Source organism: Lindgomyces ingoldianus (genome assembly GCF_010093535.1).
Source record: "Lindgomyces ingoldianus strain ATCC 200398 unplaced genomic scaffold BDR25scaffold_55, whole genome shotgun sequence".
In the NCBI taxonomy this organism is placed as follows: Eukaryota; Fungi; Ascomycota; class Dothideomycetes; order Pleosporales; family Lindgomycetaceae; genus Lindgomyces; species Lindgomyces ingoldianus.
The window spans coordinates 174987-202349 of NW_022985216.1; the positions used below are offsets into that span (position 1 = coordinate 174987).

The window sequence follows — 27363 nt, forward strand, 5'->3', positions numbered from 1 at the left end:
TTAGTTAGTGTTAAGGCAGTTTGTGCTTAAGTTTATGTCTGTGTTGTGTCGTGTTTATGTCAGACGTGCACTAATAATACTCCAGTACGCGTCTAATACGGTTATGTCTGGGATCCGGGGAGGATACCGTGACATAACTAATGTTATATTTACACTTTAATTGCTTTAATAAAGCTTCTAAACAAGTATTGTTTAATATTACATTATTGCCTACATAATAGCTAATTTAGAATGTAATATTATATTTTTTAAGAGTATTTATAATAGAAACTGCTTGCTGCTCTCTAGAGTAGCTGTCACGTAGCTCTAGGAGCCCTAAAAGTGCCTTCTAAAGCTAATAGTCTTAATTAACTTATTGTGCGCAAACTGTAAGCATTAAGTAACAATGCAGCAATGTCTAGAGGTCTAAGAAGATGTAAATAGGGCTTATAGCAGTTATTATGCTAGTAGACAGCTGCTCTTAATAGAGCTTATAGTTTACTGTAATGTATTACATAACTATAGTTTACATAGTAATTAGCTTACCCTTAATAGTAAGGTTATAAGTAAGGCAGAGTTACTTTAGTTTCTTTTATTTAACAGCTAAGAAAGGCACTTTATAATAAGTAAGTAGTCTTATTAAAGCCTTGCAATAAGCTTATTAGTTAAAACTACTCTATAAAGTGTCTGTTGCAGTAATAGAAGTATAGATAAATAAAATAAACTGCTAAGTGCTTGCATAAGAATAAGTCCCTAAGGACATTAATAACACTAGATGCTTTACCTTAATGTAGGTAATAGTGTTACTAAGATGCGTCTCCTCCTAGCTAGGACATATCTTACAGACATATAGCCTCTTCTCTTTACTTTATTGTTTATAACCTAGTTATAGTAAAGCTAGGCCTTTTTTTAGTTTATAAGTAAGGATAACCTAATAGAAGTTAACAGGCTTTGTTTTACAGTCTACAGTCGCAGAATTAGATATCTCTGACTCTAAGGACAGTATAGGCGACATTTAGAGAGGTGTAGGATTAAGACGTATAATAATTTTAGATAACTAAATAGCTAAAATAAATAAAGGTAAAGGTTTTAAAAGCTGTAGTGTTAAATTATGTTCTAAAAAAAGTGCTTAAAGTAACTTACATTCTGCATTAAGGTTCTAATAGCTATATAAATACATTAAATCTATAAACGTAATAACTAATTAGTAGTAACTGCTGCCTAAAGTATAATAGTCTGCCTGTAATACAAGAAAGAGGCGTTTCCTAGTTTGTTGTTGCCTGTAGGCATCAAGAGCTGTATCTCTGCATCTAACATGTAGATCTACTAAGCCATTAATGCGTTTTGCAGTTAAACCACATTAAGCTAATAGACTAACCTAGTTTAGACTTAATACTACAAAACCGCGGTTAGATATAAACCAGGTTTAGAACCACGTTAAGGTGGTCATGTATGATTGGTTGCATCAGCTAAACCTGGGGCGATGATGTCCGTGAACCTTCAGGAAGGAAACTCCCGCGCTTACGCGGACAACGTCCCTCCAAGTTCAGATATCCATTATCTTTCCTGCTTGGACCTCCTTGGGGATCCGGTACTAGATAACAATGCGACATTGATGGTGTCGTCAGTTACCGGACAGAAAGTCACCCCGACTGAACTATCAACGGGCCAGTATTGGGTTGATAATTTGACCTCACCTGTGTGCTTCGTTGATGCATTGCAATATATCATGCAAGCGGCGCCCAAATTGGACGGGATCAAAGCAATATCCGACTATATTGAGATCGGTCCACATGGTGCACTACGTCGACCTATACTGGAGACATTAAGCCAGATTTCAAACAAGAAAGAGTCCAGATAAGTTTCAGTCCTGTCAAGACTCGGTTCACCTCTGAAAACGACAATGTTGGCATGTCAGCCGTTGCCAACAAGGCGTCGACAGGCGATGGCCAGAAACGACTGCTCCACCGTATCGATTGGAAACCACAGCTGTCTCTAGTCACCACCCATCAACTATCTGATTATTGCGATGTTGAAAAGTTCACCGATGATGAAGCCTTTGCGATCGACTATTGCGTTCGGTTGGAAGATACTCTACGTACACGTCTCGAGCGCAATCTGACCCAGCTCCAAGAAGCAGTCGGACCTAAAACACCGGAACACCTCAGGCGTTTTGTGTCTCGGATCGAGAGGCAGCTCTGCATAAGGCCAGGCCAGTATGTGGATGAAATAAGGGACGAACGTCTCCGCGAGGAGCTTGAAAACCTACGAGCGATCAGACCATCCTGGAGGATTTTCATAGACGTCGTGCAGAACCTCGCCTCCATCGTGCGGAAAGAGACCGACGCCCTTGATCTTCTCTTCTCGACACCCTTGGCCCAGGATTTATATGACGAGTTTTCCAGCGCACATGCAATCACAAGTTGTTTTCGTATCTTGAGCTGGCAGCCTATCAAACTCCCGACCAACGAATTCTCGAGGTCGGCGCGGGTACAGGCGGCATGACGAATCAAGTTCTAGCAATGCTACGTCAAATCGAACAGCGAACCGGAGGCACCGCATTCTGTGAATATGTCTATACCAATGTCTCGCCAGCTTACTTCCCAGAAGCGCGCGAGCTGTTTGCGGATTACCGTAACCGTATGAACTTCAAAACTCTCGACCTTGAGCAAGACATCAGTGCGAGTATCGAGCCCAGAACGTGCGACATAATTCTGGCTGGGAGCGTGCTACACGCCACCAAGAATCTGTCTAGTACTCCGCGAAACCTTCGGCGTGCGCTGAAACCCGGTGGCCGGCTGATCTTCCTAGAGATCACTGCTCCGGAATGCTTCGTCACGAGCTTTGGTTTTTGCATTTTGCCAGGCTGGTGGTGTGGGAGGAGTCTCGCGCATGGTGTCCAACAATTACCAAGTCTGATTGGGACGTGTTGCTGAGGGACAATGGGTTCTCTGGCAACGAATTGGTGATCAGAGATTACGAAGACGATAGGTCGCACTATGTCAGCATCATCGCGTCCTCAGCAGACAGACCCTCGCATACGATTGCTGAGGGCTCGAGGGTCTTAATAGTTATCAATGACGAGAACCAGAGGAGGCTGGCATCGGATCTGGTGCGCGGAGTTTTCGACTCATCAGGCTATCACCCCATGGTTGTTACACTCTCTCAAATAGGAGATGCTGAGGTGTGTCCGACCGACATAGTAATATTCCTTGCCAACATAGGAGGACTGGTATTGGCCGAGCCATCGGATGACACCTTCAAAATGGTCCAGGATTGGGCGCAGCAATCTAAACAACTACTCCGGGTAACTGCGTCGATCGTCTCACAGCAATCCTATCCTTATACTAGTCTCAAGGATGGGTTTTTACGGGTGATACGATCAGAGAATGACAGCAAGAGAATCATCTCCCTTTCTCTAGAGGATGGTACATCTGACCCAGGTTTCCTGCAACACATCGCGCAAGTTTTTCATTCTGCCTTTGAGATAACATCCCCAAATTTCGAGTATATTGTTCGAAACGGGAGAATTCTGACTGGCTGCCTCGTTCTCGAGCCCGACCTTAACAAGGACTTGAACTCATCCATCCATCCACAAATGAAGAACGAAGCGTGGTTCCTGGGCCCACCCGTCAAATTAAATGTCGGAACCCGTGGCTCTCTCGACACATTGCGTTTTCATCGAAGACGAGCACCGTACCACGCTCGGCCTGACAGACATCAAAATCGAGATCCAAGCTTGGGCTATCGGCTTCCGCGACGTGTTCAGTGCTCTAGGCCGGCTGGACGAGAATGAATTCGGCACGGATTGCGCCGGCGTAGTAAAGAGAGTTGGCTCCCAATGTACCGAGCTGCGCCCAGGCGGCCGCGTCTGTACATCATCGTTCGGTTGCATGCGGACATATGTGCTTTGCCATGAATTGGATGCCTTCAAAATCTCCGACGCCCTCTCTGTGGAGGAGGCCTGCGGCGTCATCAATCCAATAATGACGGCTTGGTACTCCCTCGTCGACGTGGCCCGCCTGAAAAGACGGGAAAAGATCTTCATCCACGCGGCATCGGGGGCGACGGGACAGGTCGCTATTCAGGTTGTCCAGATGGTTGGTGCCGAAATCTTCGCAACCGTGGGATACCATCATAAGAAGCAGCTGTTAATGGACGAATATGGTATACCCGCTTCGCATATCTTCTACAGTAGAGATCTCAGTTTCGCTCAAGGTATCATGCGCGTGACTGAGGGCTGTGGATGTTGTTCTAAATTAACTAGTGGGCGAAGGCTTGAGGACGTCGTGGGAGTGCGTTGCTCCATATGGCAGATTCATCGAGATAGGGAAGGCTGACATCAACGCGAATACCCCATTGCCAATGGCGAGTTTTGCTAACAATGTGTCCTTGTCTGCGGCTGATCTTCGCCATCTCGATTTTAATCGGAGGGGCTTGGTGAGAAAGCTGTTTCTCACAACCATGAGCCTAGTTCGAGATGGGACCATCCATTGTCCAAGGCCATTGCATACCTACTCCGTGTCAGCAATAGAGGAGGCATTCCGATACTTGCAAAGTGGAAAGAGCACAGGAAGAGTTGTCATTCAAGTCGATCATTCTGCCAAGGTTCAAGTATGTGCCCACTCTTGTAGTTATAACGCTGTTCAACTAACATGTCGTAGAAACATATCATTCATCGCAGGACCTGGGGTTTTGATGGGAACGCTACATATGTCGTTGCTGCAGGTTTAGGAGGAGTTGGACGCTCTATCCTCCGTTGGATGGCTTCGAAAGGTGCAAAGCAGCTGATAGTTCCATCAACGTCTGGTGCGGCATCTAAAGAGGCCATTCAGGTTGTTAGTGATGTTACCAAGCTGGGAGTAAAGATAGTAACACCCAAGTGTGACGTTTCCGTGGCAAGTTGTGTTCAAAGGATGCTTGACGACTATGCACAAGTCATGAGTCCGATCCACGGGTGCATCAACGCGACTATGGTTCTTCAGGATTCGGTTTTCGACAACATGACACGTGCGCAATGGGAAACCACCATCCGTTCAAAGGCTCAATCTTCATGGATCCTCCACACTCTACTTCCCAAAGACCTCGATTTCTTCATTCTACTATCTTCTGCATCTGGAATTGTTGGAAACGCTGGTCAATCCAACTACGCGGCAGGCTGCACGTTTCAAGACTCATTATCTCGATTCTGTGTGTGCCATGGCCAAAAGGCCGTGTCTATCGATCTCGGCCCCATGCGCTCTGTTGACGTGGTTGCCGAGCACGAAGGCCAAAGAAGAGTTTTGAGAAATACCCCGGTCTGGCCCCAATAGAGGAGGAAGAATTCCTTACGCTCCTAGATATCCTTTGCGACCCCGATTACCATTCGCGCAATTCCACGGTAAAGAGCCAAGTTACAATGGGTATTGTTACACCAGATGATCTTGTTCTTGAAGGTGGTGATCTACCCCTCGAGCATTTACATCAATCACTCTTTGCCTGCTTCAATCAAGCCGGAGCTGCATCGAGTAACTCTGTGTCGGCAAACAGTGTAAACTCGGCAGCACTGTTTCAGCAAGCGGAGAGTGTAGAAGAAATGACCAGCATTGTCGTTGAATCGCTGGTGAGGAAGCTGGCGCGTGTGCTATCTATACAAGCCGAAGATGTAGATGTGGACAGACCCCTACACTTGTATGGGGTAGACTCCCTTGTTGCCGTCGAACTTCGCAACTGGATCACAAAAGACTTCGCGGTAGATGTGCCTGTTTTCGAGTTGATGAGTGGTAAAACATTTTAGCGATTGGGCAGTTGGTTACCAAGACTAGTCAGGTTAAGAGAGTAGTCTAATCGTGGAAAATGCAAGTAGAATAGGAGACGATCAGACGACTCCTAAAGTTTAAGATGTATGCGGTGTGAGTTCGGGGCTTTCCAGGACTCCTGAGCTTCCAAATCTTCATTCACAGAACGCAGGTGTTCGCGAAGGTATACGTGCTAAGCTTATGCTGTGCCTTTGCGGAGGCTTGTTCTAGTGCGTCGGGTCTATGGCGTAGACACGGTCGGGAAATTTAAGCTGCTAATCCCGGGAGTTTAAATTGCCACATAGTATATTTGTAGGCGGTGCGATTTGTGCTAGCGAACGGAGTTAATCTGCTCATGAATAATTAGAGTCTACCCGTCCTATTTCTCATATTCCTAAATATGACTTGGGGTCCTTTTCAGTTTCTTTTCGGGAAGAGGTGGAGGGTAGTTCTATGATTATTTAAGTGAGAATTGAGGAGACGGTCGTGACGTCGACACATTCTATAATAACGTTCTTTCTTCAAATGGCAAGAGGGTTGCCGTAGCCTTCTTGCCCTTCTATTACACGTCATTGTATGTTAATGCAATATCGTAGTTATGTTATGCCTATATCCATGCAGCTTATACGATAGCAGCACGCTGTCACAATAAGAGTAGCGAAATCGGATGGGGTAGTGAACCATGCGAACTCCCATACCCTATATCTGGGAACGACCTATTTCCACTCAATAGCATTACGATATCGAATCTCGCGCTTCCTCCTTCTCCCATCCAAAATTGCATGAATTTGCCAATCATAACAATTCTTAGCAACTTTACCACCGCATAGCGGCCAAGTCTTTTTGAGGCTCATGTCGCAGAATATGCCCTCTTCAAAGGACACGAAATCCGGTCCCCATGAAGTTAGGCTCGCACAAAGGTACCTGCTGCTATGTCGCACATCATGACTGCCGACTATACTCGGTCTGAACGACACCTGGTTTCGTTCGTCCCAATTCCAAGATGGCAACTTTTTGATAGGAGCACCAAGGGTGCTACCGATCAAGCTGAAAACATTAAGCACGGTTAACATATGACTAAAAGTAAAAGGCCGGAAGCTTGGAGCTGCAGACTGGAATATTGGTTGCCGGTACCACTCTAGCTTAGGGTAATTGCAAAGTGCTGTAGGGTTTTCCGGAACATTAAAATGGTTCGATGAATCCACAGGTCCAAAATCTGGAGTGTGAATTCGAAGGCCACTGTATTCGAACAAGGCGTTCTGGTTTCGGTGACCGCCGATCCAAGTGCAATACGGCTAGCAGAAACAATCAGTGCCATGGGCGATATATAGAGCTAGATCTTAGAGGGGTGTACTCACTTTGTACATAGACCCATTAGAGGTGCCAACATATAGGTTCGAGTAATACCATTTCGCCCCACAGAACTTGCCGATATCCCCCAACCACCCAACTTGAGTACCATCTGACCACGTCTGAGCCAGGTACGCCACGCAGACAGCATCAGGACCACCAGCAACCTCCAAATATGTCGGTTGCTGGTATGTCATATTCTGTATGACTGGAATGGTGATGTATTTGCCAGCCCCAATGTTGGTTAAGTTGGAACCACTTGCGCGACCGATGGGAATAACCTCCTCATTGTACACCCTGATTGACGGGACAGTGCCACCCAGACCCTCAGATGTAGAAGAATTCAGGCCAATACCGACGCGTACAAGGGAGTGGCCTTGAGCTAAGTAGCTTGTACTGGCGTCACCGTGTGGGAAGAGTAAACCGATGATGCCAAGGGCACTGCCAGTTAGTAGGGCGAATACCTCGAGGGCTATTCCGGCCATATTGGTGGTCTGGATGGGCAGGTAGCGCAAGATAGTAATTTTAAAGATTGCAGAGACAGTGCATGGCACAACTAAATGGAATATGAACGTGAATGATTAACAGTTCGAATGTTTGGTCACACTATGTGATGCGACCCTGGGTTGGGCCGATTATATGTTTGCCTCCAGCTCGTATAAATTGAACGCAATGCCAGTGTTTCCAATGGAACTTGACAAATAATATTCTGCCAAGGGCGGGGAATCATTGATTGCCAGGGCGTATTTCGTAAAAAGCCTTTCGAGCCTTGCAGGATCCGTCAAGTCCTGCGCGTTAGGACGCATTCCTCCCTAGGAGGCGAGGTGAAGGCAAATAATCTAAGCGAAAAGAATGGGGCTGTATTGAAGCTGTCGAATAGATTAGACTTACAGTTGTGCTTGGCGTGTCTTGCGCAAGGCTGAGACATTTAAGCTCCGCCGGATGTGGCATAGTTAGGGCCGTTCAGATACGTACGGCTGGAAACGCCTTCTGCACGTTTGCCTGAAGTGATGGTTCGAGACAACGCTCATGGAAAAGTGACGCGTCCTTCCCACCTCATTCCTTCATTTAACTTCATTGCATCTTCGCAGTCAATACAAGCACATCTACCGCAGCTTATCACCTAACGCGGAACACAACAGGGTAGTGATCTGTAACAAAATTCTACATCTCGGTCAGGTTCTTCCTAACTCTAACAAGACGCTAATAGAACTAGTCTACCCCAGCCTTGATCCAAGTTATGAGAAGGTGAAGTAGTCTTTGTTGCCATTTCAGTGAGCTGAAAACAAATTCTTTCATATAAGATAGTTCCCTGGTCCTCTAGCTGGACCAGCCCATGAGAATACATGAAGGACGAGAATAAATAGTAGCGTCTCTTACTGAGCACCTATCATAAATCCGGAGAAATGTAGGAAGTGCCAAGACGCATCGGATTTTATCACTTGAATGTTGTAGGTTTAGAAGATCACAGAGAATTGGATAGTACATGCACACATGCTGAAATTTACCTGCCCTTCTCCATCTTGTGGGTTTTCTCCTGCACAACCGCTTCGAACGGATTCGAAATACTCACCCGCTAATCCAACAACGTAAGCAGCCTCGTCCTTGCCTACGACGACATTGTGTTCCGCTAGTGTGCAGCATATCAGACGTGGGCCGAGCCGTTTGTACCGCAGACGGGCCTTGTGTCATGGGGGTTTTGTGACATTGTCGACGGATTTCAGATGCAATGCATCATCAAATGGCAGGCATGGTGGGGTCACCAGCAAACCATGTGACCAGTTCACCATCCCGACCTCTCAACGGTCGATTCGATCATCGTCCGTTCCTCTTAGGAGTACTAGGGGTCGTATGTTCTCTGCATCCGAAGCATTTCCGCTCCATTTTAGATTCCAGAACTCGTTCGCCTGATGCTCAAGGGCTTGCAGGCGATTCACGCTCAGCGCTTTCAGAAATACGCTTCCACAACTTTCATCACTGTAGCTCCCTCGCATGCTGCATTGATCCCGCGAGTTCTATTGTCCTGCGAATTCTCCCCTCCTCTTCATCCAACCGCATAAGCTCTTGTAAATGACTACGATGATGCTGTACCCTCCCAAGATCATCCTGAGCGGTAAGAGTAGTATCCGATGCGCGATTCCTCTGCATAGGAGCACCTGCGATGTCCCTATTCGGCGACGGGGTATATGGAACTACTTCCGGGTGTTCGGGATAGATGGCCTTGTTCTCCAAAGTGTACGGTGATGATGGACCCAGATCGTGCCCATGCTCCGCCAGAATGACGGGATGATCGGATTGCGTGGTATTCCCTTGTTTCTTGCGCTTTCCTCGGGAGAGAAGCAGGCCTGTTACAGCGGCAAGGAGCATCATTCCGCCAACTGCTGATCCAATCCCTACACCGGCGACAGCACCTGGTGCCATGCCCGCTTTTACTACTACACAGCTGGCTGAAGGGATGGGCGAAAGCGTGATCGACGTTCTAGTTGAAGATGTTATGGCAGCAACGTTTCCTGCAGTATCATAGGACCCTTGCGAATCGGTTTGGCCACGTGCGTTTGTTTGAGCTGGCGTGAATGCTTGAGATAAACAAACAGTCTTTGTCAGTGTTGACTTTTCCGTCGTCGTAACCTCCGATATCCGGGCGGAAGGCGGTGATACGAAGGCTGGTGAAATATCAGCATGAAAGCAAACAAAGTGATCAGATCTCCAAGGCTGTAAGGGAAGCATCCACGAACCTTTGCAGACCGATGAAGCATACGCTGAAACCTGGCCCGACAGCTTTGGGCAAACGCATGGCCAGCAATTGGTGACAGCTCCCTGATAGCCCACGTTGCGGCAGTTGCAGGCAATATCATCGTTTCCAGTACAGCCGCCGTAGCTACCTACCAGAGGGCCGAGGACGCATGTTCCCTAGATTTTATTAGTTTTCCAGCTTGTGCGGAGCTCGGTGGTGCGCACCAAGCAGTCTGCCAAAGGAACGTTGGAAGCAACACCGTTGCATTCTTGGGCACTGGCCCCGTGAAAGAGGATGATCAGAACCGTGATCCCAGAGATGGTTCCCACGATCTTCCACAGCATATGAAAGCTAAACATAATGCGAAAGAGGCCCATGACACCGGATAATGATGTCAGAAGAAACCTCTCTCTCTCTCACACACAAATCCGTAGAGTTTTGAATAAATTGAGTCCGTAGGAGGCTTGATGTCGATCAAGTGACAGCATTGGACGATTGGGGTGCAGGGTCGAGAATCGCGGCATGCTTCCGCTTTTGGTGAAAGACCTTGAGTAATCAGCGCCACATTCAGCAACCGCTGCAAATACGACGACCCTCAGGTGAATAAGACCAATCATTCTAAGATTTCTGTCAGCCTCACTTTACGCAAGCCATCGGCCCCCAAGAGCAACCCCAACGTCCCAGCGCAGACTGAAGTCGGCTAACAAGCTCAAAACTTGCCCGCGTAAATCGCTGGCCGGATCTCAATCAAATACAATACACGTCAGCCCAAATTTCTAGCATGTCTCTAATTGCGTCGGGGTTTGCAGCAATAGGTCAAAGAAATTCGTCAGCAAGAGCGATTAAACCAAGAAGACCCTAGGCGTCTTCGTAGCATACTTGCGCAACCAGTGGAACCTGAAATGAGTGGAATTAATTTACCAAACTAGTTGCTGAGATTTGAGACAATATCAAGGAGATACTGGCTGCCCTCAACAGATTAAGCAAATGCCAATTAAATACTTCCTACATGAAGCACGGATCGTACTGGCAGCCTCGAGGCTCTGAAGCTAATTGCTGCCGATAGTTCCTTCGGACTTCACAAACTAGTCTATCATTCCGTCCAAGAGTCTAGTTCAGTAGATTATTGTCCAGAGCTTTAGTAGAGTCCTATTGCCCACATGGCAGCAGCGTCGAAGGGATAGCTCCAGCGAGCGGAATCACGGTTTTTTTTCGGCCAGTCTCATCATCAGCATTCGCACCAACATTCAGGTGGATCGTGGCAATGGGGCGACATATTCTGCAGGCACTTCTCGATTGATTATCACTAGATTTCCGCCATCATGAAGGCATGGAAGGGTGTTTGGCAACTTCAGGTGCCTATCACCGCCGATGATTGGGAACTCCTTGTCCATGTGAGGTGCTGTTGTCTTGACAGCATCATATGGTGAAGCCTTGAAGGCGAGCTCTGCCAAACTCGCCTAACCCTGAATGAAAGAGTCCCTGCATTCCTGAATCTTGCTGTGCCTTGCAAAAAGCAACTTGCAGTCCGAATTTCAACCAATAGTTGGAAGTTCTGCACACGGCTCGGATGTACCGCCAAACCTTGGCACGTGCATAGGCAAAAGTACAAGCAACAAACTGCAAAATTAGAGCAAAGACATTCTCGATGCAATGAGATTCGCTAGGTTGCTCCTAGAGCGATTTTTTCTCCTCATCCTCGTAAATCTGAGCCTGGTCGCGATCGTCCGAGGCTCCTTTATTCCTGTCCCTCTTTGTTGGAGTTTGGCACTCCGATTGGTTGCTCGAGCGTGTCGGCTTCACAGAGCGCGGGTCGTGTCTCCTTGGTAGGAATGCATTAACACTAGACAAAAGTAGCCTTGCGAATAAGATACTTGTACGGAGACATTTGATTACGGAGATTTCTGTCCTCCAAAATAACCACAGTCCGACTTCGTTGAGGGCCTAATTATCCAGTAGGTTCAGAATACCGCCGTTATCCTCAAATTCAGATTACAGGGCCATCTTCTGTCTCGAGAACTCCCCACTTCTTCTCCACACATCCTGCGCCGTCCACTTTTCTTTTGGGATGTTTACAATCGCGGGCCCCACTAGAGGCTGCTCCAACCGAAGAAATGATATACCCTCTGCATTCGGTACACTAAACACTCTCTTGCTCATTAGCCACCTCGACGAAGAGCTAGCTATTCGACGATAAGAGAAGTACGGACACCCACCAGCCTCGAAAACATCAGGCAATCACTTACGAGCAGAAGACCGGCGGCTGTTGGGTAACTAGTTCTGCGATAGCATTAAAAACGCGGTCTTCGAGATTTAGGGAGAATGGAAGAGGGCTCATCGAGAGAGACTAATATCCTCGGCAAAGTGCAGCAAGAATCCGGGAGACTTCCAGGTCAGGGATGTTGGCACCTCTATCTTGGGCGGTTTTGCTTTGACCTCTAGAGCGTCCTCCTATCTCCACTCCCGAGTTCCTTGAGAGAACCCGCGATAGGAGTGTGCCAAGAGACATGATGAGAGAGGAGGGAGGACCAGGGCTGGCAAGGGGTTCTACCGGAATCTTATTATCTACACAAGTCCAATATATAGGGGCAGGGGATTACTTCATTCTGAGGATCGCCGACAGCTTTGCGTGTCGAACGATGAAGCGGCTGTTGAGAGGAGACGACAGGACCGCGATAGCATATGAAACTTGTAAGTCATCAAAACTAGACTCGGGGTGAATTAAATGTTATTGGGAGAATCGTGGGAAGTAACGCCAAAAGCGGATGGTGAACGACGTGGTCTGATCGGGCACCTGCACCGTGCCGGAACGGCCAACCCTGCGCGGGAGGTGTTGGGCGAGTCTATTCTTATGGGTTGGTGTTCCGCCTTCAGAACTCCCAAAGAATATATTTCAACCGCCAGTGGACAAGAATTATGGTGCTAATTATAATAATAGGTTCTGGAGCGAATAGAAATGACGGTGAACGTAGGTACTAGATAGGTTACTGAGCATATAGGTCACTAAGCAGATAGGTAGCTACATATCTGTTGAGAAGTCGTCTCCATGTTGCATGTTGCCATACGTGCCATGTTTCGTCGCTCGTGCACCAGCGGGTACATGTACGGGGAGACCTACAGTCATGGCATACCTTTCCATCCCGGGCCTGAGTGCATGTCAACTGCTCAATACACCGCAAACTTGCTCCTCGCTGCCCTCAGATTTGCCCCTAAGAGGCACAACATATCCAAACTACCCCAGCAGACCACAGTCACCCCCACCAGAAAGCCGACTCTTCCCGGCATACCCATAGCCTAGAACATCGGGGATGCATAAAGAATTGCTGCGGCCGCCATCACGCTTCTCAAAAGTCCATTAGCTGCAAGAAGCGAAGCTGTGTATGTTGGGCAACAAAATGGGACATAAAGGAACATACATTGCGTCGCAGCAATTTAGACTCCGGCCGTTGCCATGAAGACACCGAGCATAGTGGCAACCCAGCGAATGCAGGCTTAGTCCGTGGAAGCTTCAAGAAAGTCAGCATCAACGAGTGCCCTTTCTTCACGAAAACATACTAAACAAGAACATGCCGGCTAGTAATCCCAATGAACAAGAGTTCCTCAAGTGTTTCCATTCCACGCTTTGCGATCCTACGGTCTACCACGAGTCTGTAGTATAGCAGGTACAACGGAACCGTAATCGTTCGGGAGACGGCAACAGCAAGAAACGAAAAACTCATGCCGCCACCGCTAAGTGATCCAAATCTTGGTACACGAGTGGGAAGACTTCAAAATATGTGTAGAAGATCCCGTATACCAGCTCCGTGTAAAATGTTGTATATAGAACCACCGAATGCAAATGTTGATCTCCCAAGGGATTGATGAGAGCGTCGAATGCAACCCCTTTCATGGAGAGTTTGGCTTGGTCAAGCTCTGTGTGCGCTCAAATAGACTCATTTCCGGTTGCTCGTCACAGCCTCTATGCTCTCCGAAGAAGGATCGTTGAAGCGCGTGTCTCCGGCAATGCAAGCAGTATTATAACCAAGACAGGTCCAGCAAGCAAGAGCATCTTCCATTGCGACCAACCCAAACCATTCACGGGGACACTGAAGGCTACGAAGAGTAGACCAAGTGAAGGTTCCGGCGACCCGACACCTGCCCAGATTCCAACAATGTAACAGACTTTGCTAGGTAGAAAGATGTCCTCTAACGTTGCTCCTCCGGTGGCTAGGCATGGCGATCCGAAGAAGCCCAGCAGAAATCGTAGAACCGATGGTCCCGCAAACTTCTCGCCAACGAAGTTGTGATGAGAAGGATCACGAAATTGCTGAATGTCACATTTATAGCCACCGTCCGGCCGACTACGGGAATCCTAGTAAAGGTGTAAATCCCCTCTAAACCGTCTTTAGCATGAAGGAATGTCCGCGGAATCACTAAGCGGCGCAAAAGGCATAGAACCATAACCGAACCCGAAAATGTATATCGCGATTCCCAAGGAAGCCGCCGTCAACCGCACACCAAACTCTTTCATGACGCATGGTTCCGGTAGGGTGTATATCGGGGCTCCAAAATAGAACGAGAACGTATAAAAGTTGGTCCAATGTTAGCGCCGGTTCCTAAAGGGAGAGTTGAATTGGCCATTATCATATTAACAATCTAATCAGGTACTTCTTTACATTACCACAATTCTATTGATTTTATGCGTCCTCTAAACGATCGAACATGAGCATGGCCCCAAGAGACAAGATTTCCCCTCCATACCTACAGAATACCATCCAACCAACACCAAGCCATCTTGCGTTCTGGTCAAACCCAAACCTGGATCTCCACCATTCCATTGCCCAACCATATTCTTAGATCTTAGATCACCTCCGTTACCAAATTCAGACTCGTTCTCATCCTTCCGAATTCTATCAAGCTCCAGGCCCCTAGTCCCAATGCTTGTAACACCTCCTCGAATTTAATATTCTCATCTGAATATGACAGGATATAGGTCCCGCTGGCAAATCGAATTGTTTGGCCGAGAATGGACTTGCGAAGCATGTCCACTTTGATAAAGTGGACAGCGTAACCAATCGGAAGTAATACGATTCGACTGGGAGTTTTCAACCGCCCTACGACTCGGTTTGTTAGTACGATTATACGATTACTAGAGGAGCAGAGGGGACTACGAGTCGTAGTCGGTACGAACCAATTCACTGTACTTACAATACGATTGCCAAGAATCAGTTCGTAGTACGATCAGATGGGGCGGATTTTATGTGATTAACTAACTCACTAAGCTCACTAGCAACCAGCCTACAATAAAGCTAATTCTTTGCAGCTGTAGCGCTTGAATTGTTGCTCCACTAAGGAGATTCCTTTTAGCTGGTATGGAGAGGAAATCAAGGGCTATCTTGAAAACAGTAGGGTACTGTAAACGACCAATCTGGAGCCACCAACCAAGTAGATCTGTATACATTAAACAGGTTATGAGATAGACAATGCAAAAGTAGGTGATTCCTCACTGTTTTTTTCATACAATTATACTAAGAGGCGATACAGAAAACTCTGCTAGTTGCACTGCCTATAGCCCTTGCGTGCTCTGTACAACGCCGACGACCTCACCTCAGGCCTCACCTCAAACCTCACCACCAAAAAAAGCCTATACAAGTCGTAATACGATATACTTTTCAGGCTTAAGTACGATTCAATACGACTCAGAGACTCACTACGACTCTACGATGCACGTGATCGTAACGTATCGTATTCTACGAATCGTAGTCCTTCCTGTTGGTCACGCTGAAAGTGGATGAGAGTAGAAGCCGCCCTTAAAAGGAATCAGGCAACGTTAAAATATTCAGAAGATGTGAAGCTAGGAGGAGCACCAGAGGCATGAGGAACTGGATTGAATTGATTGCTAGAGGAGTCCTTTGTAGGAGTCTATATATATGCGAAATAAGTGGGTAAGTCTTGGCAACATAGACTATGGTGAGATGCATACGACTATGGTGACGACGCATCCGACCATGGTGGCGACCCATTCGACTATTGTGTGACTACTGCAAACAGAAGACATATCTAGTATGTTATGGTATGGCAGGCAACACAACTCCAATGAATTTAGTCTTACCACTCGTTCTAGATTTAAGTAGAACTTGACCAAGAGATTGATTCTACTGCAAATCAGACCATCTTCTATTGTACATTCTAACATGCAGCAAGTGGCACTGTCTAACTCCACCAACCGCCGACGGCATTAAAAGTAGATCCCACTATCCACCTATGACTGAATTCGAGGCCAATTTAAAATTTTGCAGAAATCATTATCCCTCACTTATGAGTTGCGGCCGATTAGTCAATTCGGAAACTGCTGACTGTTGAAGGCTGATTAATCGGTGCCATTCATCCAAGTCTGCGGAGTGTTTTGAACAAAGACGATACATGCTACCAACCAGCCCGGAGCCGAATGAATCGCTCACTGTACCCCGAGATTTCGCTCGGAATCTATTGTTAAGCCACATCCCTTCCGTATGAGCCTTCCACACATGCAGGAGGCTGCGCAACTAACCTGTTCCCTTTGTGGGAAGTTATTCGATAAAGGTACGAAATATCAAAGTCTGACTGGAAATAGTCAGCGCACATCTCATCTAAACAGCCAGTAGCCACAAGAGACATGGGTGCTATTGTCGCTCAAAGCAACTCCGGCCAAAGTCCTCCCGAAAGCGATCCTGCACCATGTGTGTACGTGCTAATGTTAGATGCGACTCAAAGTGTCCCAGTTGCTCCGGTTGCATTTCTCGCAAGATCTATTGTCGGTATGGCGAAGAAGCCTTGCGTAATCTCCAAATACCATCCGCAACTACCTATGAAGCTGCGAATGAAGATGATATCGATATCTCTGGTTTGATCACCCTTCGGCCTAGCACTCCCACTGTAGGACTCAATGAAATAGAACGGCTGCGTCCAGATTTTTATATGCATAGATTTGCGGAAGGAACCATTTAGAGTCCGGGAGAACTAATTGAAGGGATAAACATGTTCTCTCAATTGGCTTCGCCGATCTTCGACATCGGGTCCGTCACCCCACAGTCCTCGAAAAAGGATCCCTCCAGACGTTTCCGACCACATTGAAAGATGCGGATCTAGAGACCCAAATGCTAGGCTCCAATACTATGATCTACCCGTTCCCTATGGATTTCTCCAAGTTGCCCACAACCAATTTGTCCGCATGGGGTTCCGCGAGGCTAATTACAGCGAGGAAAATGCCCAAACCAGAGAGCCAAATGAGCGCAATGTTCTTGATCCAAATTATCGGATAGTTTCCACATATTATGTTGAGGAAGGAAGCTTTCCCTCCCTTTATTCACCGAAAATGCTATTCAAGTACTACTGGCAAGGAAGGGGGGCTGCCAGAGATGTTGGTGAATTGTATGACTCTGGGGCAGATGTTCACTACTAGAACCAAGGATACTAAGAATGTGCTGTGGAGAACTATTCAATTGGAGTATGAGCGGCTATGGCTGGATGTATGTAACTTGCAGTCGACGTTGATTTGTACCTGCTGACAGGGAAAAGCACGATACGCCCTCAAACCATGAGCTTCTTGCATCGGTGCAAGCACTTTATTGATGGAGAGCTTGAACAACCCGATTTTGACGTTCCGCTACTACAATCACTCAATGTAAGCATATTCTCACAACTTTCACGCGACTTAACTAACTTAGAATCCACTAATCCATCTCCACCACGCTCGCAGATCGGATCGGCGGGGTCGAACTTAAGAACGCGGCATTGTTTGACCAGCAGATCTGGCAGGACTGGCTCTTTGACGAGTCTCGGCGTCGGCGGGTCTTCACAACATCTCGATCCAATCCCCTCTCTTAAGTTCTAACACAAATAACCTTTCTCAGTGTTGTCACAATCGCGCGCATTATGAACCTAGCAATTAATCTCGACCATGCAGTCACCTGTATTTCCCTCGAAGGCTTCATCCTGGCACCACTGCCAGCAAAAAAGACAATCTGGGAAGCGCCGGATGCAAAGCAATGGCGAGCGGAACTCGACCTCACTATTCAGGCACGGGAGATTTTTGGATTAGCAAAGACTAGGAAAGTGGTCAGGTTACAGCAGCTCTCGGATAGGATAGTAGCAACGCCGGTGGAATGGGAAGAATAGTATACGATGGCTGGCAGATTTGGACCGGTAGTTATGCTTGCTGCACCCTTATGTGTGAGGTTAGATTGAAGTATTGCCCTGGCGATGCCGAGGTTTATGATGTAACAGGAGTTTGAACAGGCATTCCGAGACGCTGGAAAAGTCGAACGTAATCTCCAAACCCCAAGTCGAGTCTTGTCCGATTTCCATCGCCGATTGCGTCACAGCGGTCGTTCTCTATAGTGCACGGCCTCTCGTGAGCTTCCAAATGTTCCCCGCAGCCACGATTAAAAGTCGGAACAACTTCGTACATCGGCGAAAGTACTCGATAAGAATGGGGACATTTCAGAAAGACTCCGCATATCTAATCATCATGTTTTCACTCAGCGTTGTTCACTTTAAGCCTTAGTTCAACTGGATATCGTATGAAGTCGAAGCACGCCATTGTTGTACTCACACATCAAATCAACATTTCTGTAGTGGAAGAAATTTTCACCCAGCTAATTTCTCAGCGTCCTTTTCAATCCTTCCATACACAGGCGCACTCCCTCAGTCAATATGTACACTCCTTCCCCCTACTTTACCAAGAAATGACACACAACTAGCTACCCCTCCATCTCCCCTTCTCAGCCCTCCCTTTCCCTCACCGGAGAGGACATCGTCATTACAGGTAGCTAATCAGGCATCGGCGCACGTACAGTTCGCTCCTTCACTGAAGCCGGCGCCACGCACATCGCCATCCTCGACCGCACTGAAAGCAAACTCCACAGTACCTCTTCTGCCATCGCAGCGATCTTCACTGCAGTGAAAATCTGGCCATACGTCGTCGATGTCACGAAGAAAACCGAAGTTGGCAAAGCCTTCACGGACTTCGCGTCCGAAGCCGGTACCCTTGACGTCCTAGTCTCCAATGCGAGCTATGGAGCTCTCGACCCTCCTATTCGCCTCGCAGACCTCAATAATTCGTTCTCAGGCTTTGGTGTCAGCCTCAAGGGCGCGTTCATCATCATGCGGGCATTTCTCCACTCTGCCAAAGACGCGGCCTTGCTCAACGTGTCCGTCCTAGCGATCCTGCAAGGGGCATCAGTGAGTGCGTACGCGGTGAGTAAAGCGACTTCAATACACTTCTTTGGGATTGTGCAGATAGAGAGCCCGGGGCTGAGGGTTGTTAGCGTGCATCTGTGAAGTGTGGATACAAAGATGAGCTGAAGAGTGGGGTGCCGTGTCCGGATGGTGAGTTTAAATGTCTCCTTCTATTCCATCTTTTATTTCTGGTTGTCGCTTTTTTCAGGATGGAGACGGACATGTGGATGTGATGAACGGTGCTGATTTGGCGATAACTTCTCCTCCGGACGACTTCATGGTCTGGCTTGCTGGCCCTGAGGCAGATTTCCTGAAAGGGAAGCTTGTGTTTACGAATTAGGATGTTGGCGAGTCGAAGGAAATGAAAAGGAGATTTTGGGAGGGATGACGCTGCAGATGTGGATTGATAGGTTGGCGAAGGAGCATGCCGGTGAAGTTATCAATGAGGCGAAATGGGGGCCGAGGAAATAATTAGTAGCTAACAGGTCATTTTGTATTATCAGATCTAAGAAATAGATGTACTGATACTCGCGAATGGAAATAGGAGACTATATTGTATTTCAGACGAGAGATCATGGAGTGGTAGAGAGCATTGCCAATGCTGATGCCACCGGGCCTGAAAATCCACCACACTGATATTCCGCCGCGGCAGTCTTTGAGCCTACCCCATAGCGGTCTAAGTTAAATGATTCGTACCTCCTATATATATCCCTCCCTATATATGCATTATAATATATGCAATAGCTGAACCCTCCGGCCAGCTGAAGCCACCTCTCCCCAACCTCTCCATGGCTCCACGAGCAAGCCTTACACCCTGACACGCGCTATCGCAGCTCCACACATCATCGATGTCCCATCCCAAGACTGGTAGCGGCTAGTAAATTCTCCGCGGCCGAGTACTCCGCTCTCCCGCTTCTTCATACCCGCTTTTGTACCTCCTAGCGGAACGGCTGCCTACTGCTCCCACATTTTTCTTTAACTGCATGCAGCTCCTTTCCACCGTTTCGTCCGATATCGCCCAATTGATGAGTGAGCTGATAAATGGGTTCGGACCTATTGCAAAAGTGCTATGCTGCATGCACACAACGAGAAGAAATAGCTTCATCTGTAGAGGTTCTAGCTTTGGCGCTCTAGATCATACCCTGGACGCTAACAGATCCTTCAACTTCCAGGAGAATTTCTTCGACAACGAAGAATACGCGTTACCTTGTCCGAATTCAATAGTTTGTTCGATCTGTTCAATGCGTACACGAATCTTAATTTGCCAAGCTTCGTACTCTCTGCCCTCAAAGACTCCTAAATAGGGATATTTCACGAGACATACGGGTGAAGCACTGCAGCTTCAGTTACTGAGAGAATCGAAACGGCGGCCTCGAACTAATTCCACTTGAGTTCTTCATTCCACCTATTTCGGCGGTCTAATGTTGGCCCTAAATAATTGGGTTGTAAAACCTAAACTTGTTCTTCGGGTCCCAGATGCTCTTCAACGACTTGAGCTTATCCATCCTCCACTGCTCATAACCATACATCTCCGCCCGGCTCTCTTCACCCATTGCATAGTTGACATATGTATGCCTCTTCCCTCCTGCGGCGGTGACACCCGAATACATGGCGTCCTTGATCTTGGCTGCGTAGGCCTCTGCGTCCGTGGCATCCTGCGGATTTGCTCCTTCCCACCAAAAGATTGGTGTTGTAAGGATGGGGTTGGCGCGTTCCTCAGGAGCCAAGGCGGTGGTTTTCGCATCCACGGCACGCACCCCATTCATCCCGTACGATTCTGTGAGTATAGCCGATGTTGAAAATCGCGGGTCCGCAGAGGCTTGGGCGAATACATTAAAGGCCTTGCGGAGCCCGGCAGTATCCCAGGATGGAAGCGAAATTCCGGAGCCGAAGATGTTATTGTCTTTCCTGCACACCGGATTTTCTAGGTTGTTGCCGGTCACCGTATAGAGCTGAACGTAGTTGACGTTGGTCGTGACCGTTGTTACAGCAGGACCAATGGCCTTGAATGGAGCGGCATATTGCTCAGCTTCCGCTTGAGTGCCTTCGTAGGAGAGGGTGTAGGCAATCACTGGCTGTACCACGAAAGTCAATAAATGCGAAGCAAAAAGGTCGCACAGCATTGCCCCTGAGACCACTCTAGGAAATAGGAAGACGAACCTGGGCTGCATCGATATCAGGAATGCGAGTTATAGCCCCCGCAAGCACCAACTTCGACGGTCGGGTTGCAGAGGGAGCGTCAATCTTGTTCACAAGACTAAATAGCGCCTCGAGTTTATCGCTCTTGTAGATCAGGGAATAGACTGTCCATTGGTTTCCCGCTGGAATGTCATACACCTTAACGACGAAGCTCGTCACGATTCCGTAATTGTGACCAGCCCCTCGCAAGGCCCAGAACAAGTCGGCATTTTTAGATGCAGAGACATCGGTCACAGAACCATCCGCAAGCACGACACGGGCAGAGACAAGATTGTCGAGCGCGAATCCATGTTGACTTTGAAGCATGCTGTGGCCTCCGCCAAGAAGTGGTCCAATCACCGACACACATTCACAAAGACCCGTGACTAGTCAACTGATGTCAGCTTTGCCGTATGTATCTTGAAAATGAGTCGAAGTTATACCTGCTTGCTTGCTTTGGTTAAAGAGTGCACTCGTGGCTTCCCACTGCAGAGTACCTCCTCCAATAGTTGCGGTCTTGCCATCCTTGCTTACAACACTCGTGTTCAGCTTGCGCATGTTGATTTGAATGCCACCTTGAAGTTTGTTGAGCGTTTTCGTCCAGCCATGAGTCCCAGAAACAACCAAGAAAGGAATACCGTTGGAATTCGCAAATTTGACCTTGACAAATCAGCTCAATCTTCTCGCGAACGTACAATGAATTGACGTACCGTTTTCTGGACATCTGACTCGGTAGCAACCTCAACAACGACGAAATAACCTGGGTTGACCCTTGGGTATGAACCTCGAGCAATCACTTCGTCCCATAAAGGATTGGATGGCAAGATAATGGTTGCATCCTTTGACAGCTGCTGGCCCAAACTCGTTGCGGTTTGCATAAGGTCTGTTGATCGCACAAGGGGGTTGAAGGAAGGAAGAATCCCTCCGAGAGCGCCATGTAGGCCACCGAGCAACCACAACGCAAATGTGAGAAAGACAAGCATGATTGCAATTGTCACACTGCGCCGATTCGAAACGGGACAGGAAGGGCACAAAGTGGGCTTGATTGGCTGGGCTTGAGATTCCGAGCGAGGATGCAAAAAGCGAGGTGAACGGCCAGCTTGGCTCCACCACTGTGCTGGAATTCGTCCTACCAAGCAAGAGAGAGTGAAGATGCGCCTGCAGGAATTGGCACGAAGCAGGCCCGAGCAGATATATTCTGCTGCGAGTCGCGTCACGCCGCTAAATTACCCCACGAATTGAGGCTTCCAGGCCGCTTCCTTCGAGCTGAACAGAAATAAGTACCTAGAGCTCGGAAGGGAAGTCCCGGAGATGACCTCTCCTTTTTGCGTCCCCGGATGGGTGCGAAGAGGAGGATTGAAATTCCAAGTTAGGCACTGTGGCTTTGGTGGCACAGCAGGGGGCACAGCAAGTTCTCTGCAACCTGGGGCGCTGTCATCAATCCGACACATGTCAGCTTCCTTCCAAACATGTCGTGGTGTATTTGGCATTCGTCATCTGCGGTGTTTGATTGGGGAGACTTGCATTGACATGATGAAAGGAGCTCGAAGGTTTGAACCGGGGATTCTAGTGGATGACAAGCGGATCACCGATTACCATTCCACCGGGCCGGTAAGGCGCGGGGCGGCAATTTGGAAGTTCAGGAACCACTCACGATGATATCTCTTATCCTTACTGCTCGCGGGGAAGTGAATTGCGTGTTGTCGAAAACCCAAGAGGATCTTTACGGTATCCCTCCAAGGATGGTGTGAAGTTTCTTCATTGAACTTGATTGGTTTGCAAAGTTCCTGTTCGGAATTCATGCACCAGCCGCCGTGCACAACATGCAAAGCAAGTTCTCGCCTCGGGGAAGCGGCGACGCCAACCGCGTTCAGGGAACCGAAAGAAAAAAGCTAAACCTTAACCTTTCTCGCATTCGCACAGTCCTCCTCCTCCTCTGCTCCACCTTGGTCCGTTCACCCTCCGAATACCGAACGTTGCCAAGCCCTCGATCACTAGGATCAGACTGCGCTTTCAATTTTTGGGACTATTCCATGTACAAAGAATTTCCACATCTCGCCCAACAATTCGTCAATACAAAGTACTCCGCGTTGGGGCGTTGAAATGCACAAACACCTCAACTGCAAAGGAGGGAATATCCCGGCAAGGTTGTGCGTTGAACTTCGTCTGGCGTGAAGAAAAACGTGGCTCCTGCTTCTTGGCAAGCCTTTCATCAAGCCCTTTCATCCTGTTTCATGCAGCGAACAGGTTCCCTTTCGCGGAAACTGCGGTTGGTACCAAAGAACGAGGTGAAAATCTAGGAGTTGCCCTGTCAGGATTGTAACAGCCTCAGGGTCCGCACCCTCAAACTGGGTTTCGGCCCGAATCCAAGCCTTGCTCAGGGTCCTATCAAGTTTCTAATGGCTCGACTGCGATTGAGGAACGAGAGCGAACCTGTCATCCCCAGCCGTTCGCTCACGACACTTATACCTCGATTGCGCGGCCGCTAGCGCAAGGAGGAATCAGATCATTCTTACCTCCATCTCATCCATTGTCAATCTTCCCCAAAATTCTCTACCATGGCGACACCGCAGCCGGGCCTTCAAATCGGGCCCCTGGCCTCAACCGTCGAGGTTGTAGGCTTCATCGCTTTGACAGGCGCTGCTTGGTTCAACGGTGCCGAACTTCTGTGGACCATCTTTTTGTCTTTCCAACGATGGCGCGGTCGGTACTTCTCCTGCCTAGTAATCGCCTCACTGGGCGTTCTCGTCTACCAATCCAACGTCTTCCTCATGATCTTTGGAACGAATGTCAATTATTATGGTGTCATTGCTTCGATCAATATTGGTTGGGCGGCGATGGTGACGGGTCAGTCCCTCGTGTTATGGTCTAGACTTCATTTGGTTTGCCGTAGCCAGGTCAAGTTGCGACTTATCTTGTATATGATCATAGGAAACGCAGTGTGCCTTCATATTCCACAAACTGCTTTTTCCCTTGTTGTAAGCATCCCGCAACTTCATTCCCATACACTGCAGGGATCTACGATGGACCTAACATTCACCTCAGGCCATCAAAAATGGCGTTCTTGACCCAACCTACAAACCGTTCGAACTCATGGAAAAAATTTCCATTGCCCTCTTCACTGCCCAGGAGCTCATCGTCTCAAGTGTCTACCTCATGGAAACAGTGCGCATCCTTCGCGTCGGCGAACTTGTTCAAAAGCGCAGCAACCGGCGCAAGATCCAGCTCCTCTTCCTCGCAAATGTCGCCATCATCTGCATCGATGTCATTACCATCACTCTCGAATTCCTAGCCTTCTGGGGTGTGTGGTGCAGCTTCAAGGGCTTTGGATACAGCGTCAAGCTCAAGATTGAATTTGCGATTCTCAACCAGCTGCGCGATTCCGTCAAGCAGTCGACGTCAAGCAGTCGGTATGGCCAGGCTTCAGGCCAGAGTATCAGTCTTTCTTCATACGGCAGATCGAGGAAGGGATCGAAGCCATCGGCGGTTGTCCTGGAGAGGCAGAAGTTCGAGGAGATCGACGATCAAGATCTAGATAAGATTGTGAAGACGACGGAGTACTCGGTTCGGCACGATAATCACGCGACTACGGCGCATTCTTTCGCGCTTCCGATTCAGTCGACAACGCCAGGCGCAGATCGCGGTGGGGAGCCCCACAGAATGCCCTCAAAGTCGTCATCCGAGGTCGAGTTTGCGAGCAAGGGGTTGTAGGCCTGCAAAGCTCACAAGTTTTCTGCGCCGTGTCAATGGATAGAATCCGGAAATATTCTTGACGAATCGCTCAAGGTGGCGAGAACTGTCAACCAACACTGAGAGGCTCACTGCCCCCCGTAGCTTGTGGTATTTGGGAGTTTATGTAACTTAAGAGCTTCACACCAGTGCCACCGATGCTGCATAACTTGTGTCTAAAGTTTGCGCCAGTCTTACACCATGAACGAACCGTCCCACGAGTACTTCGAATGTTTGCACTTGGAACGAAGGCCGTCAGGTCTGTTGTTCGATTTGTGGGACTTCATGGCGTGTAGGATTGAGTTACTTCCAGGTTCTTCGGTTAGACAATACGCAGCTCTTAATTTGAGCTTCAAAGAGGCATTCATTCGACCCTGCCTGTTCACGAATCTGACACCGATTGGTTCCTTCATCGTTAGCTGAATGTTAAATCCTACTCCTGATGATAATTTTCGCTCAGCTCGTCTAATCGCATCTTCGCCAATCCTACTTGCAAGCGCAACACTATACTTTCTAAAGATTCTCGCACTCGTGGCGCGAAGTTCAACGCTCGGAAATAGCGAGCCGATGCTTGCGCCCCTTAGCAAATGGGACGTTCGAGCCTGGCGACCCTGGCTTGAGGTTGCCTTCCGGCTCCTTTCCAGGAGAGTAGGTATTCTGCAGGTGTGTTCCGGGATAAAACACCGCGGAGGATAATGGGCCTCATCTGCGCAGTTTTCTCCACCCAGTGCCAGTATTTCGGGTTGCGACGCGTCGCGCTGATGCTGATCAGGATCAGGATCTTTGGTGGAACCGCGGTCCTCTCATTCTCGACGGCTAATGTCTGACCGTGTGCATTGGTCTAAAGAAAGAATGGGAGGACGGAGTAGGGGTGTAGCATCTGATTCGTCAATTCCCCGACACGTCCTTTCATCAATCTGGGGAAACAGTGCGAGTAAACTCACGCACTTAGCTCTGTGCTACCGAATCTCGAATTGGGGTCTACTTGTAGGGCTTTTTGAAACTATGGTTGAAATTTGAGGAGAGCTATCGCGAATGTCTAGGCATTGGCCATGGGCCTATTTCCTACCAACATGAAAATGAATCCATTTCCGAGAACCACTGCTATGGTTATGGCGTCGATCTAATCGATTTCCAAACTCGCAAAGGCGAGTTTTTCACTAGATCCTACCTTCTTCGGCTTCCGAGTCTCTCTTTAAGCCTTAGGTGGTTGCGTCCACCATCTCGTCCATGTCGGTATAGAATTCGTTAAATGCTTGGGCAACTCTCCTATGCTGCTTCAGTCGAGAGTGATCTGCCATTAATTAAGCGCTATGAAATAGGAGAGTGACTATGAGGGTATTCCTAAAGACAAATTGTGGAGTGATAGACAAAGTGCTGGTGTACTTGAAGACATTTCTTATACCTTGCTAATAAGTGAAGTCACGTTCCGCCAACACTTGGTGAGCCTCGTCCCAAATCATCCATAGTTGGAAAAATGCTTTGTTACACACATAAAGCGGGAAAGTTTTTAGGTCTAAACCGAGATCTTACGTCCTTCCACCAGTCCAGCTCCAAGCTCGAAACATCATATCAGCCCATTGAAGCGACTCGCTCCACACCGTTCGATGTGTATCTTCGTGGAACGAAGGGGACGTGATTCTTTGGTGCGTACAATTCCCTTCACCTCGGGTGTCGTAATAGTCACCCAGTAGATATTGCGCATGCCCAACATTTCGGCGAGAGGAAGTCCTTGGAGCGATTGCATACTTGCATTGTTACTTCTGGATCGAACGTCCACTAGACGCTCCCGGTGGGCGAGATAATGATTACGGTACTGGATCCTGCTACCTCAAATGGCTGGTAACCATAATGCTATGTGCGGGGGAAGAGCGAGAGTTGAAATTGTTAATGGATTGCCATGGAAAGATGCCTGAATGCCTAGAGCCATGTCCATGTCCATGAAGCGGACAGCTTCAGGAGTACCGATAAGAATGTTTCCTAGAATAGGGTCTATGAGGTATATTAGAAGTAGGCCCTAAAGAGCATCAGCTGTATCTAGTAACACTACAGGAAGCATCAGACCTACGTAGAACTGACATATTTCGCTCCAGACGCACGAGCCTCTGCGACATGGATCTAAGGTGAACGGTAGTACCGAACGGCACCATAGGAGACTAGTGCAATGAATAAAAGCACCTCAAAATGGCGGGGAGAATGGGACCAATGTGTCGAACCTGGGCGAAATGACTTGAAGGCTGAGAACGTCTCTCACACTAGAGACTCGACCACTTAGCTCCACTAGTCGAATACTTCAACTCGCCCGCGCCGCAAAGGTCAGCTGTAGTCACAGTCAGCATCGATGGCCGAATTTACACTGAGACAACGTATAATCGACTAGCCATCAATGAGTGGTTAATAATTCACCTGAAAAGAATA

At 48.1% G+C, this 27363-nt stretch overlaps 6 protein-coding genes across 6 annotated transcripts; 4 read left to right on the forward strand and 2 right to left on the reverse strand.

Moving 5' to 3' along the window:
* Nucleotides 1–103: 103 nt before the first annotated feature.
* On the forward strand, nt 104–5755 carry BDR25DRAFT_362454 (KR-domain-containing protein; the record flags this gene model as incomplete). The annotated part of the gene is made up of 11 exons (XM_033696571.1): nt 104–128; nt 1449–1784; nt 1814–2469; nt 2523–2813; nt 2861–3632; nt 3667–4221; nt 4247–4419; nt 4454–4500; nt 4539–4593; nt 4644–5222; nt 5255–5755. The coding sequence occupies 11 exons, from the start codon at nt 104–106 to the stop codon at nt 5753–5755; spliced, it is 3990 nt and encodes a 1329-aa protein (XP_033540620.1).
* Nucleotides 5756–6362: 607 nt separating this feature from the next.
* BDR25DRAFT_347010 (uncharacterized protein) lies at nt 6363–7693 on the reverse strand. Its single transcript, XM_033694219.1, has 2 exons — nt 7115–7693; nt 6363–7051 (listed from the first exon to the last, which is right to left on the reverse strand). Exons 1-2 carry the CDS (start codon nt 7589–7591, stop codon nt 6473–6475), a joined length of 1056 nt encoding a protein of 351 aa, XP_033540621.1. The 5' UTR covers nt 7592–7693; the 3' UTR covers nt 6363–6472.
* A 2522-nt stretch (nt 7694–10215) lies between these two features.
* On the forward strand, nt 10216–19582 carry BDR25DRAFT_362456 (uncharacterized protein; the record flags this gene model as incomplete). The annotated part of the gene is made up of 56 exons (XM_033696572.1): nt 10216–10233; nt 10293–10318; nt 10347–10391; nt 10449–10602; nt 10656–10746; nt 10785–10863; nt 10907–10958; nt 11008–11091; nt 11151–11239; nt 11273–11432; nt 11473–11541; nt 11573–11765; nt 11800–11975; nt 12024–12105; nt 12158–12232; nt 12283–12531; nt 12591–12743; nt 12779–12802; nt 12876–13090; nt 13159–13370; nt 13418–13486; nt 13545–13596; nt 13623–13643; nt 13695–13993; nt 14051–14122; nt 14166–14202; nt 14258–14364; nt 14394–14431; nt 14484–14522; nt 14566–14750; nt 14806–14886; nt 14953–15080; nt 15173–15272; nt 15432–15606; nt 15644–15733; nt 15795–15851; nt 15989–16155; nt 16213–16329; nt 16353–16431; nt 16461–16542; nt 16581–16734; nt 16807–16874; nt 16903–17229; nt 17261–17341; nt 17377–17649; nt 17712–17916; nt 17977–18030; nt 18085–18142; nt 18183–18346; nt 18387–18515; nt 18586–18625; nt 18656–19092; nt 19128–19188; nt 19254–19363; nt 19408–19468; nt 19542–19582. 56 exons carry the CDS (start codon nt 10216–10218, stop codon nt 19580–19582), a joined length of 6504 nt encoding a protein of 2167 aa, XP_033540622.1.
* An 850-nt stretch (nt 19583–20432) lies between these two features.
* Nucleotides 20433–22368, reverse strand: BDR25DRAFT_347011 (FAD-binding domain-containing protein). Its single transcript, XM_033694220.1, has 4 exons — nt 21927–22368; nt 21660–21876; nt 21199–21602; nt 20433–21113 (listed from the first exon to the last, which is right to left on the reverse strand). The coding sequence occupies exons 1-4, from the start codon at nt 22197–22199 to the stop codon at nt 20469–20471; spliced, it is 1539 nt and encodes a 512-aa protein (XP_033540623.1). The 5' UTR covers nt 22200–22368; the 3' UTR covers nt 20433–20468.
* Nucleotides 22369–23774: 1406 nt separating this feature from the next.
* Nucleotides 23775–24927, forward strand: BDR25DRAFT_244746 (uncharacterized protein; the record flags this gene model as incomplete). Its single annotated transcript, XM_033685856.1, has 2 exons — nt 23775–24191; nt 24262–24927. The coding sequence occupies 2 exons, from the start codon at nt 23775–23777 to the stop codon at nt 24925–24927; spliced, it is 1083 nt and encodes a 360-aa protein (XP_033540624.1).
* A 392-nt stretch (nt 24928–25319) lies between these two features.
* BDR25DRAFT_383220 (uncharacterized protein) lies at nt 25320–26123 on the forward strand. The gene has a single exon (XM_033697811.1). The coding sequence runs from the start codon at nt 25369–25371 to the stop codon at nt 25639–25641; it is 273 nt and encodes a 90-aa protein (XP_033540625.1). The 5' UTR covers nt 25320–25368; the 3' UTR covers nt 25642–26123.
* The last annotated feature ends 1240 nt before the right edge of the window (nt 26124–27363 follow it).

Coding starts and splice junctions, on each gene's coding strand:
- BDR25DRAFT_347010 (XM_033694219.1), bottom strand. CDS start 7,591: ATGGCCGGAATAGCCCTCGAGGTATTCGCCCTACTAACTGGCAGTGCC. Junction 7,052..7,114: donor CTAATGGGTCTATGTACAAA/GTGAGTACACCC, acceptor TGTTTCTGCTAG/CCGTATTGCACTTGGATCGG.
- BDR25DRAFT_347011 (XM_033694220.1), bottom strand. CDS start 22,199: ATGCTTGTCTTTCTCACATTTGCGTTGTGGTTGCTCGGTGGCCTACAT. Junction 21,877..21,926: donor AGTCAGATGTCCAGAAAACG/GTACGTCAATTC, acceptor TGATTTGTCAAG/GTCAAATTTGCGAATTCCAA. Junction 21,603..21,659: donor TAACCAAAGCAAGCAAGCAG/GTATAACTTCGA, acceptor TCAGTTGACTAG/TCACGGGTCTTTGTGAATGT.
- BDR25DRAFT_383220 (XM_033697811.1), top strand. CDS start 25,369: ATGTTAAATCCTACTCCTGATGATAATTTTCGCTCAGCTCGTCTAATC.